The 12,841-nt window shown below is 45.7% G+C and overlaps 1 protein-coding gene across 1 annotated transcript; it reads right to left on the reverse strand.

Moving 5' to 3' along the window:
- Positions 1–524: 524 nt before the first annotated feature.
- On the reverse strand, positions 525–6,928 carry LOC118081327 (zinc finger protein 501-like). Its single transcript, XM_035107796.2, has 2 exons — positions 6,882–6,928; positions 525–3,372 (listed from the first exon to the last, which is right to left on the reverse strand). Exons 1-2 carry the CDS (start codon positions 6,916–6,918, stop codon positions 2,249–2,251), a joined length of 1,161 nt encoding a protein of 386 aa, XP_034963687.2. The 5' UTR covers positions 6,919–6,928; the 3' UTR covers positions 525–2,248.
- Between the last annotated feature and the right edge of the window lie 5,913 nt (positions 6,929–12,841).

The following is a 12,841-nucleotide window of genomic DNA, read 5'->3' on the forward strand; positions in this document are numbered from 1 at the left end:
GCATCCTCCACCCCTATTTCTGGGTTGCTGTACATCATCATCACCTTTGATCAACCATGCAGTAGAAATAAGAGCTGAAACCGGAAGCCTGAGAGAGGGGAGCCTCTCCTCTCCCAGGTTATCTAATGGTTTGATTTGGTATAATGTTTCTGAGGAAACAGCTGACCTGAACCATGTAGGGGGTGGGGTAAGTGGACCCCCCTTTTCAGGGATCCCTCTGTCGAAGAACTTGGAGGAGTAGCCAGGAGGGAGAAGCCAAGGCAGGCCCTCCACACGTTCCCCTGCCAGCCGCCATGATGGAGATGACTCTCTAAAAGGCCACATCTCTCTCTCAGTCTCCCCACTGTCAATGTCCTGCTGGGCTTCCCTCCCCCCACGTTTCTCAGCCCCCCAACTTCCCTCCCCCCATGTTTCTCAGCCCCCCAACTTCCCTCCCCCCACGTTTCTCAGCCCCCCAACTTCCTCCTCCATCAGCCCCCGGGTCTCTCCGAAGCACAGATGAGCAGGGGGGGTCTCTATGCAGGCCTCTCTTGCCTCCTTTAACCCTTCCGTGAACTCCCTCTCGTGATCTCCCCCACTCTCTTTAGAGTCCGACTGGATGGTCCTGGGTGGCACTCACCGGCTTCTAGCTGCTGCCTTTGTTTACCCTCAGGTTGCACCTGGCTCTGCAACCAATGTAGCTGCTCTATGAGTTGCCTGCTGCGGTCCTGTAGCGAGTCAAGCTGTTCCAGTAGCCGACTGCGCGTCTCCCTGTCCTCCAGGCTTGCTGCAGACAGTTACAGCTTGTCAGCAACTGCTCCAACGCACAGCCACTGGCTCAATGCACCACCAGGACTCACCAGCTCCCCACTGAGATGCAGTTAGTCGTTTTGCACTTTGCACACGCTCAGAAACACTGGGCATATAACCTGTCAGTGTTCTGAAAAAATAGCAAAGGTCCTGACTTCCTTTGTCTCCTCAGCCTGTTCCTCGGACCCTTGTCGGCATAAAAGACTCCACGAGAAGAACGTCCTTGAAGACGATTTTATGCTTTTATTCTTAAAAGTCTTCATCCGCAAAACAACCAACTGTACACACATCAAACGCAACTCTCTTTCTCTAACCAACCAACCAACCAACCAACCCACAACACAGCACTAACATTGACCATTCTATATATACAGGTACAATTAGGTGAGAGGTTGCATGAGTCATTGTAGGCTGCTGACTTAGTTCTTTTAGCATTAAAGAAACAGCAGCCAATTTTTAGCCGTGACATAAACATCATTGCTGTTTTTTTTTCATTTTTTACCTCCAGGTATTCAATCATGTTCATAATATTTATTATATTCTCTTTCATTTGTCTACCTGGAAGAAATCCTGCCCGATATTGATGTATTTATTCACATAATATTTTTTTCATTCTATTAGCTAAAATTTGTAATCATTATTTAATAATGAAATAGGCCTGTAATTTTTTATTTGCATTAAATCCAAATCTTGTTTTGGGATCACTGTTATATAAGCTTCCTTCCATGCTCCTGGGATTTCCCCTGCTTTTAGAATCTCATTCATCACATCTTTCAATGGATTTACTAACTGCTCACTTAGCTTTTTATAATATTTTGCCATTAGCCCATCTGGTCCCGGAGACTTGCCACTTTTTGTCCAATTTATTGCCTCTAATACTTCTTGCGCTGTTATTTGGGTATTTATAATCACTGATTGTTCCTCTTTTAATTTTGGGAGATTACATTTCCTTTCTTATACAATTCTGAGAAATATTTCACAAATGCTTCTCTTATTTCCTTCATCTTATCTGTAATTCTCCCATTTATATTGATTTTATTTATGAAATTTATTTGTTCACTTTGTTTCAATTGCCACACTAGCAATTTTCCTGATTTGTTGGCATATTCAAAATATTTCTTCATTGTCTATCATAGAATATTGGGTTCGTAATATTCTGATTGCCTGCTTTACTGACTCTTTATTAGCTTTTTTGCAATTTATTCTCCTTTTTCATAATTTCATCTAAAATTTCCTTTTTCCTTTCAATAGAATTTTGTTGTATAAACAATCCCCTCATTACCACCTTACTTTCATCCAGACCGTTTGTATTTTAACCTGGCCCTGGAGGTTTATTTCAAAATAACCCCCAAGGTCTTCCCACACTCCAACATTACTAAGATGTTTCCCTTGTATGAGTTCTTTACTGTTTAGGAAGGGAGCCCCAGTCACTGACGTTCTTTCCATACACCAAACATTTCTAATATTTCCTCCCTGTATGAGTTCTTTGGTGTCTAGTAAGGTGACTACTGAACCTAAAGCTCTTTCCACACTCCAAACACGTATACGGTTTCTCTCCTGTATGAGTTCTTTGATGCGACGTGAGTTCGTAACTGCGATAGAAGCTCTTGCCACACTCCAAACATTTATAAGGTTTCTCTCCTGTATGAGTTATTCGGTGGTTAGTAAGGGTACCACTCTGGCTGAAGCTCTTGCCACACTCCAAACATTTATAAGGTTTCTCTCCTGTGTGCAATCTTTGATGCAAGGCAAGGCTCCAACTGTGGCTGAAACTTTTTCCACACTCCAAACATGTATATTGTTTCTCCCCTATATGAATTCTTTGATGCTGAAAAAGGGAGTTGATGCGACTGAAGCTCTTGCCACATTCCCAGCATTCATAAGATTTGCTCCCTTGATGAGTTTGTTGATGTCTAGTAAGCCCTTTTTTGCGAGTGAAGCTCTTTCCACACTCCAAACACGTATGCGGTTTCTCCCCTGTATGAATTCGTTGATGTGACTTAAGGTGGCTACTCTGATTGAAGCTCATTCCACAGTCTGAACACGTATACGGTTTCTCCCCTGTATGAGATCTTTGATGTGAGGTAAGGTGACTACTCCTACTGAAGTTCTTTCCACACTCTGAACATGTATACGGTTTCTCCCCTGTATGAGTTATTTGATGCGAGGTTAGGGTACCTCTTTGAGTGAAGTTCTTTCCACACTCTAAACATGTATACGGTTTCTCCCCTGTATGAGTTCTTTGATGCGAGGTAAGGTTACCACTATCACGGAAGCTCTTTCCACACTCCAAACATTTATACGGTTTCTCTCCTGTGTGTATTCTTTGATGTAAAATAAGAGCTGAGCAACTACCCAATCTCTTTCCACACACTGTACATTCATGCTTTTTCTCCTCTCTGTGAATTTGATTACCACCACCCTGAGACGTACCGGAGTCACCCTCCGGCTTGTGCTTTCGTCTCCCCTCTTGCCTGCTGCCTCCATCTTGAACCCCCAGATTCCTTTGCTCCTCCTCCTCTTTGGATCCTTTTGGTGACACTTCTGATTGTTCTCCTTCTGCCAGCATCCCTTCGACATGTCCTGATGGAATAAAAAGGCAAACTGATGAAATGCTGAAGTAGTGTCTTTATTCAGTAGCGTCAATCATTCAGTTCGGACACAGAGATCCAGGTCCCAGGGCCTTCTGGCGGTTCCCTCCCTGCACAAAGTGAAGTTACAAGGAACGAGGCAGAGGGCCTTATTGGTAGTGGTGCCCACCCTGTGAAACGCCCTCCCGTCAGTTGTCAAATAAATAACTATACAGCTTTTTGAAGACATCTGAAGGCAGACATGTATAGGGAAGTTTTTTAAGTTTTATGTTTTATTGCTTTTATATTTGTTAGAAGCCAGCCAGAGTGGCTGCGGCAAGCCAGTCAGATCCATGGGGTACAAATAATGAAAGTATTAATGTTAGTATTTTTTTTATTGAGTTTATATACTGCCCTATACCTGGAGGTATCAGTGTGGTTCGCAGAAAATATCACATCATATACAATCAGAATAAAAGCAACAACCCAATAACACCCCCTCCCAAAAAAGAGCCACATTTGAAAAAGACTAGGATGTCAAATATATCAAGCAAAAACCTAGTTAAAAAGGAACATTTTTGCATGGCACCTAAAGGTGTATACCCCTTCATGGATCACTCAAGCAAAGGGTCTTGAATAACTCCAAGAAGCTATGATCTATGCCATGCAGGGCCACCCAAGACAGACAGGTCAGCCGAGAGTTTAGACTACATGTAATCCACCTGGAGAAGGAACTGGCAACCCACTCCAGTATTTTGCCATGAAAGCTCCATGGACATAAAAAAAGGAAAAGCTTTGAGAGGAAAGTGAGTGTTTCCAAAGCTGCTCTGGTTCATGGGGTCACGGAGAGTTGGACACGACTATGACGACTAAACAACAACAAAGGTGTATAATGAAAGCGCCAGGCGAACTTCCCTGGGTAGAGCATTCCACAGATGGAGAGCCACTGCAGAGAAGGCCCTGTTCTTGTGTTGCCACCCTCCAGAGCACTTGAGGAGGCCCACAAAAGAGGGCCTCAGAAAGGGGATCTCAGGGTCCAGGTAGGTCCATGTGGAAATAAGCAGTCCTTGAAGTATTGTGGTCCTGAGCCATTTAAGGCTTTATAGGTCAAAACCAGTACTTTGAATTGGGCCTGGAAACTAATTGGTAGCCAGTGCAGTCAGACCAGGATGGGTGTAATATGCTCAAACCTCCTTGCTCCAGTGAGCAACCTGGCCACTGAATTCTGCACTAGCTGAAGTTTCCAAACTGTCTTCAGAGGCAGCCCTACATATAATGCATATCTGTATCTAACCTTGAAGTTAAGAGAACATAGATAACGGTAGATGTGCTATCATTGTCCAGATAGGGGCATAGCTGGGCCACCACTCAAAGCTGATGGATGGCACTCCAGGCCATCTGAGTCTCAAGTGACAGCAAAGGATCCAGGAGTACTCCCAAGCTACGAAACTGCTCCTTCAGAGGAAGTTTAACCCCATTCAAAACAGGCGACATTCCTGACCGCCGAGAGGTCAAGAACAATTAACAGACACACATTTCCCTTGTCTCTCTCATGACAGAAATCATCATACAGGCGACCAAAGCAGTTTCTGTGACAAACCCAGGCCTAAATCCTGATTGAAATGGATCCAGAAAATCAGTTTCCTCCAAAAGCACCTGGATCTGGTCTGTGACCACTCGCTCCAGAACCTTGCCCAGGAAGGGGAGATTAGCAAGTGGCCGGTCTTTCTGAATCCAGGGAAGGATTGTTAAGGAGTGGTTTTACCACTGCCTCCATAAAACATGCAGGGTCCACCCCCTTCTGTAAAGAGGCATTGATCATCTCCCTGGCCCAGACAGCTGTTCTCTCCTGCTGGTTTTTACTGAGCACCTTGTCCACATCTTCCAGCCTTACCAACTGAAAAAACTCATCCAACACAACAGGACTAGAATGTGCTCTGGACACCCCATGAGATTCATCTGCTATAACAGCAGAGTCAAGGTCCTGGTGGATGCAAGCAATTTTATCTTAAAAATGCTTTGCAAAGAAGTCACAGTGAGCTACCACTGGTTCTACCACTTCCTTTGGCCTAGCCCCCCCCCCCAGGACCTGCAGTGCTGAGGAGGGAAATCCCTGCCTGAAACCATGGAGAGCCATTTCCTGCTAGTGAAGGCAATGTTGAGTTAGATGGACACAATGAACTGATTTGGTATAGCTTCTTATGCTCATCCACCCCAAAAATATAATAACTGAAGCAACCAAGGAAATAACATTATGAGGATTATTGCTCTCTCCTGGCATTTCGAAACTGTATGTTCCAGTATGCGTGAAGCTTCATGTTCGCCAGTGAATAAAGAGCTGCTTTGTGCCTCCATCAAAAGAAAAAATTATCATTTTACTGTTGTCTGCACAAAATTGTTTTAAAAAACATTAATTATTTCCCTGTAAAGGTGGGCAATGGATTATTGCTGAAGGTTTCCAAGGGAAAAAGTGAAGAAATGTTCATGGGTGAAACTCTGAGCTAACTGTGCAATACACCACAGGTTAAACAAAAAGGAATGAATTTTATCTTTGAAAAAGAACAGGAGCAAGAACCTTCATGAGCTGTAAGGTCAGTGAAACTTGTGCTGCAGAACATTTTATCTTGCATGAACAATGGAATAAGGAACATGCAAAAGCCACGTGAGGGTAGAAAAAAAAAATAAACCCTACACCCAGCACACCATCAGTGGCACAGAAAGCTATAAGGCCTCAGCCACACTTGGACTTGGAGATCCTTGTTTCTCCTCTTTTTTATTTTTTCCCGCCCAGAACTGTTCTTGTAGAAACTGCTGTTTGTGATTGAAACACAAATGTTTTAAAATGTGTGTGTTTGGGGGGGGGGAATTATTGGGTTGTTTTTGTTTCAGTTTTGCTTATGTACTTTTGAGTTTTTATATAGTAATTTTATCCTGTGAACCACCCTGAGGTCTGTGGGTATAGGGAGTATTATAAATTTAATAAATTATAGTAAAAAAAAAGGCCAGATAAAAATTATTACAAGTTCCAGGGTGAGCCTCTGCAGAAGGTTTTCTAATGCTTAAGGGTTTGCTTTGACCCCAAGCCCTATGGAGAGACCAAGGAAGGTCACTCACCTGCCCAGGTTGGCCTGCTGGGAGGAGAGGAGGAGAAAGATCTGCCCTTCTACTGGGAAAAGATGTCCTACTCCCATAGAAAGGGGGAAAGACCTATACATGAATCATTTTAGCGGAATTATATACAGAATGCATTAATTATGGGAAATGAAAATATTATGGGAAATATCCTTTGCAAAAGCGTGTGCATGAGGAGAAATCTGCACCAAAATGCTGACCAATTTTCAAGAGCTCTTTTTTAAAAATAAGATGTGGAAATCTGTACATTAAGAAAAAGGAGAAACGGGAAAAAAGCTTACATTGAAACGGTTTGCCTAATATATATATATTTAAATCCCTCCGCATACTCCCTCCAGCAGCACCCCCCCACTCCCCCCTCCAGTTATAATATATAATAATATGACCCACCTCCAGCGTCTCCGCGAGGAAGGACAGCCGCCGCCATGACCAGTATCTCCCTGGGGAAGCGAGACAGGAAGCGAAAGCTCCTATTCTCCCGACAACCTTTTTATCTTCCGCTCTAGGAATCTCAGCTCTGTAGCCGCTGCTCTTAACCGTTTCGGAGCCGAACGGCAGGAGCCTCTGGGCTGTTCCGGGCAGAAAGCGAGACGAGGCGTTCGCCTCGCCTCCGGAAAGCCCCGGTGGATCAGTTGCACGGGCGCCCCAAAACTTTTTCTAAACTATTTTTAAAAACAATATATTTTATTTTAAATTTATCCATTTGGTATATACATATCCAATCGAAATTTGCAATAGATGACCCCCCCGGTTTCCACCCCCCTTTATTCTCCTTGCATATAATTAATTCCATTTCTCCTATTAGAATCATAGAGTTGGAAGAGACCACAAGGGCCACCCAGTCCAACCCCCTGCCAAGCAGAAAACGCCATCAAAGCATTCTAGACATATGCCTGTCAAGCCTCTGCTTTGTTGTTGTTGTTTAGTCGTTTAGTCGTGTCCGACTCTTCGTGACCCCATAGACCATAGCACGCCAGGCACTCCTGTCTTGCACTGCCTCCCGCAGTTTGGTCAAACTCATGTTCGTAGCTTCGAGAACACTGTCCAACCATCTTGTCCTCTGTCGTCCCCTTCTCCTAGTGCCCTCAATCTTTCCCAACATCAGTGTCTTTTCCAAGGATTCTTCTCTTCTCATGAGGTGGCCAAAGTATTGGAACCTCAGCTTCACAATCTGTCCTTCCAGGGAGCACTCAGGGCTGATTTCCTTAAGAATGGATAGGTTTGATCCAGGGGCGTAGCCAGGATGAAAATCAGGGGGGGCAAGGGGCGGGGCCAAGGGGCCACATCGGAGCAGCCCGAAATCGGGCTGCTCCGACTCCCTCCTCCCCCTCCGCGATAGGAAGGGACGAGGGGGAGCCAGGATCAGCCCGAAATCGGGCTGCTCCGACTCCCTCCCCCCCCTCCGCGATAGGAAGGGACGAGGGGGAGCCAGGATCAGCCCGAAATCGGGCTGCTCCGACTCCCTCCTCCCCCTCCGCGATAGGAAGGGATGAGGGGGAGCCAGGATCAGCCCGAAATCGGGCTGCTCCGACTCCCTCCTCCCCCTCCGCGATAGGAAGGGACGAGGGGGAGCCAGGATCAGCCCGAAATCGGGCTGCTCCGACTCCCTCCTCCCCCTCCGCGATAGGAAGGGACGAGGGGGAGCCAGGATCAGCCCGAAATCGGGCTGCTCCGACTCCCTCCTCCCCCTCTTCAATCGCTGGGGCAGGTGGAGGGAAAGCCCCAGAGCCGCGCAAAGCGGTTGCCTGGCTTTCCCTCCGCCCGCCCCACAGCCAGCCGGCTAGAAGGGACGTCTCCCTTCTCCCTTGCTGGCTGTGGGGCGGAGGGAGGGAAAGCCAGCCAAACGCTTTGCGCGGCTCTGGTGCTTTCCCGCCGCCCGCCCCACAGCCAGCCAGGGAGAAGGGAGACGGCACCGGGCGGGCAGTGGGGCAGGCTGGCCAGTGGCCCTGCTTCTAGGGGGGGCAATTGCCCCCTCCTGCCCCCCCTGCCTACGCCCATGGTTTGATCGTCTTGCAGTCCATGGGACTCTCAAGAGTCTCCTCCAGCACCATAATTCAAAAGCATCAATTCTTCGGCGATCAGCCTCTGCTTAAAGACCTCCAAAGAAGGAGACTCCACCACACTCCTTGGTAGCAAATTCCACTGCCGAACAGCTCTTACTGTCAGGAAGTTCTTCCTAATGTTTAGGTGGAATCTTTTTTCTTGAAGTTTGAATCCATTGCTCCGTGTCCGCTTCTCTGGAGCAGCAGAAAACAATCTTTCTCCCTCCTCCATATGACAGCCTTTCATATATTTGAACATGGCTATCATATCACCCCTTAACCTTCTCTTCTCCAGGCTAAACATACCCAGCTCCCTAAGCCGTTCCTCATAAGGCATCGTTTCCAGTATTTTCTACTTCTTTTTTCCTCCTAGTTCTATTCTTTGTTCATAAATATTACATCAAACCTGCTAATATTTTGACGTTTATACAGTGGTTTTTAAAAAATAGTCTATGAAGTTTTCCCTTTCCAGGCTGAATTTTTTCTCATCTTGGCACCTGATCCTCACAGTAAGTTTAGCCATTTCGGCATAATCAGGGGGACATATTTTGTTCTATGACCAATGGTACCTATCGCTCAAATATGGGGGAGCGGAAAGCAACTCGGCACAGAGAGAGAGACAGAGAGAGAGAGAACATTCCTGGAGGGGGTGGGCACAGTGTAGGGAAATAATGACAGGAAAATAACAGAAAAATATGAAGGGGTGCTGAAAATGCAATTGAATAATATCTAGGGCACAGGTGAAAGGCAAAGCAAGTTTCTAGTCCTCTTGTTTCAGAATGAAGAGCTGTTTAATTAGGAAGCAAGGAAACTGCCTCACTCAGATCCAGACCATTGGTCCATCTAGTTCAGTGCTGTCTGCACTGACTGGCAGCATCTCTCCAGGTTTCAGGCAGGGACTGGGACAATTTCTTAGCCCCGCCGGAAGATGTCAGGGATCGAACCCGGAACCTTCTGCACACAAGAGCCACTGAGCTGCAGCTCTTTCATCTTTTAAGCGAAACCAACTGCAGAATTTGCCAGCCACCGCGGATCTCTGGGAGTTACCAGGATGAAACTGTCTCACCTGCTGCTGCTTCTCCTCTGCCTGACTCAAGAGGAAACCTTCGGCCAGGGCCACCGCCTGGGAACTGGTCTCTGCTCTGCATTCCCTCACCCAGTTCTCCATCTCCGGGGGGAGGACAGCCAGGAACTGCTCCAGGATCACCAGGTCCAGGATCCGAGCCTTGGTGTGCCGCTCTGGCTCCAGCCACTCCCTGCAAAGGCAGTGGAGTTGGCTGCAAACCTCTCGGGGTCCCTTGGAGTGCCAGTGGCTGAAGACAGGATCTGGTGACTGAAACAGAAGTCAGCAGACCCTTATATAAACAGTGCCAGGCAGATCCACTAGCAGGAGGCTGAGGGACCCTGAGAGGTTTGCAGCCGACTCCACCATCTCTGCTGTCAGTGGCTGAAGCCAGGGAGACACACCAAGGCTCAGATCCTGGATTTAGTGACCCTGGAGCAGCTCCTGGCTGTCCTCCCCACAGAGATTAGGGTGAGGGAATGTGGAGCGGAGACCAGGTCCCAGGCGGTGGCCTTGGCTGAAGGTTTCCTCCTGAGGCAGGCAGAGGACGAGAACCAGGTGAGAGAGTTTAGAATTGTAGAGTTGAAAGGGATCCAAGCATCATGTAGTCGCCCCCCTGCAATGCAGATATCTCAACATGTGGTTTCTCATCCAATTTTAAACCATACTGGACACTGCTTAGCTTTGCAAATGTGCTAGCAGTTTGGAAGCCATATCTGTAAAAAAAGGAAACATGGAAGGAATTTGGGCAACAGACAAAGATATGTTAACAGAAGAAGAAAACAGGTTAAAGGTGAAAGAATATGAGGATATAAAAGCTCTGTTAACAGATTGGTTACAATATTACCAATTAAATACAAACTACTGTTGGAACGGGAGATAAAAGATGAAGAGGTTAAAGCTGTAATGATACACTGTCAAAATTACTCAGATGCCTATATTACGCAAATCCAATTGAAACACCACGCAAGCGTAATAGGTTGTAGAATAACAATTGTAGATTCTAGTTACAAGTAGGTAGCCGTGTTGGTCTGAGTCAAAAATAATAATAATAAAAAATCCTTCAGTAGCACCTTAAAGACCAACTAAGTTTGTGCATGCACACTTCTTCAGATACACTGAAACAGAAGTAACCAGACCCTTATGTATATTCAGAGGGTGGGTGGGCTATGGGAATGGGTGATGGGCTGATAGGAGTGGTAAACCTGTTGATGACTGTTAACGACTGTTAATGACTGCAATTGGTCTTGCGGGGGGGGGGGGAGCAAGGGCTGAGGTGCTAAGGAAAGCTTGATCATGTATAACGAGATAAGAATCCTATGTCTCTGTTCATGCCAGGTGTCTCCATTGTTTTAAGCTTGGTTGTTGTTGTTGTTTAGTCGTTTAGTCGTGTCCGACTCTTCGTGACCCCATGGACCATAGCACGCCAGGCACTCCTGTCTTGCACTGCCTCCCGTAGTTTGGTCAAACTCATGTTCGTAGCTTCGAGAACACTGTCCAACCATCTCGTCCTCTGTCGTCCCCTTCTCCTAGTGCCCTCAATCTTTAAGCTTGGTAATGAGTTGCAATTCAGTGACTTCTCTTTCCAGTCTGTTTCTGAAATTTTTCTGTAATAAAACAGCTACTTTGAGATCTTGTATAGAATGTCCTGGGAGATTGAAGTGTTCTCCTACTGGTTTCTCTGTCTTGTGATTCCTGATGTCAGATTTATGTCCATTTATCCTTTGGCATAGGGTTTGGCCTGTTTGCCCTTCAGCTCTCTATATTGGACAAACAGGCCAAACCCTACGCCAAAGGTCCAGTCACAGACGACTCTGGGGTTGCAGCGCTCATCTCACTTTACTGGCCAAGGGAGCTGGCGCACAGCTTCCAGGTCATGTGGCCAGCATGACTAAGCCGCTTCTGGTGAACCAGAACAGCGCACGGAAACATCATTTACCTTCCCGCTGGAGCGGTGCCTATTTATCTACTTGCACTTCATGCTTTAGAACTGCTAGGTTGGCAGGAGCAGGGACCGAACAACAGGAGCTCACCCCGTCATGGGGATTAGAACAGCCGACCTTCTGATCGGCAAGAAAACCCTTTTACTTGTAATGCATACCTACATCTCGTGGAGCTGTGGTCAAGGTCTGCTGTGTAGATGTGTGTTATAAGTCAGTATGTACTACAGTAGCATATCTCTAAGTGATCTGGTGCGTTGTTTAACAAAGCAGGGAAAGACCTCACAGCCTGGAATAAAAATATATCACTTGAATATATCACTTGAATCATATGAAAAGCTGTAGAAAGAGATTTTAAAATTCACGGCATGTAGTTAATTAAAAGAAAATTATATGAAGATGATGCACCAGTGGTATTTGACTCCAGTAAAGCTTGCTAAAATGTATAAAGATACCTCTAATTTATGCTGGAAATGTAAGGATAACCTTACCTTTTTTTCCATATGTGGTGGACGTATGAAAGTAAAGGGCTTATGGGAAATTATATACAATGAATTTTAAAAAACGTTTAAAATTACATTTGTAAAAGGAAAAAACCAGAGGCTTTTTTTACTAGGTGTAATAGGAGAAGAATTGCCAAGGAAGCAAAAGAGACTCTTTATTTATGCTACTACAGTGGCGAGAATGCTACCAGCCCACATGTAAAAAGAAGAAAAGGTCCCAACGAAAGAAGAATGGAAAACTAAGATGATTGACTATGCAGAAATGGCTAAACTTACCGTGAAGATCAGGCACCAAGATGAGAAAAAATTCAATCTAGAATGGGAAAACTTTATAGACTATTTTAGAGAACACTGTAAAAACGTCAAAACATTGGCAGGTTTGATGTAATATTTATGAACTAAGAATGGAATTAGGAGGGGGGGAAGTTGAAATTAATTGGAGAAATATAATTATATGCAAGGAAGATGGGGGGGATGGAAACAGGAGGGGGCGATGGAAAGCCATTCACTGCAAATTTGGATTGGATATCTATGTACTAAAAGGGGAAATGTTGTTATTTTGAAAACTGAAAATAAAATATATATTTTTTAAAAATAGCTTAGAAAATGTTTTGGGGCGCCCGTGCAGCTGATCCACCGGGGCTTTCCGGAGGCGAGGCGAACGCATCTTCTCGCTTTCTGCCCGGAACAGCCCAGAGGCTCCTGCCGTTCAGCTCCGAAACGGTTAAGAGCAGCGGCGACAGAGCTGAGATTCCTAGAGGGGAGGATAAAAGGCTGATGGTAGAACAGCCGCTTCCGCTTC

Source organism: Zootoca vivipara, chromosome 2 (genome assembly GCF_963506605.1).
Source record: "Zootoca vivipara chromosome 2, rZooViv1.1, whole genome shotgun sequence".
Taxonomy (NCBI): domain Eukaryota; kingdom Metazoa; phylum Chordata; class Lepidosauria; order Squamata; family Lacertidae; genus Zootoca; species Zootoca vivipara.

Excerpts from the sequence above, each read along its gene's own strand:
- LOC118081327 (XM_035107796.2), bottom strand. The coding sequence starts at position 6,918 with ATGGCGGCGGCTGTCCTTCCTCGCGGAGACGCTGGAG. Across the intron at positions 3,373-6,881 it reads TCCTCGCGGAGACGCTGGAG|GACATGTCGAAGGGATGCTG; the intron begins GTGGGTCATATT and ends TTATTCCATCAG.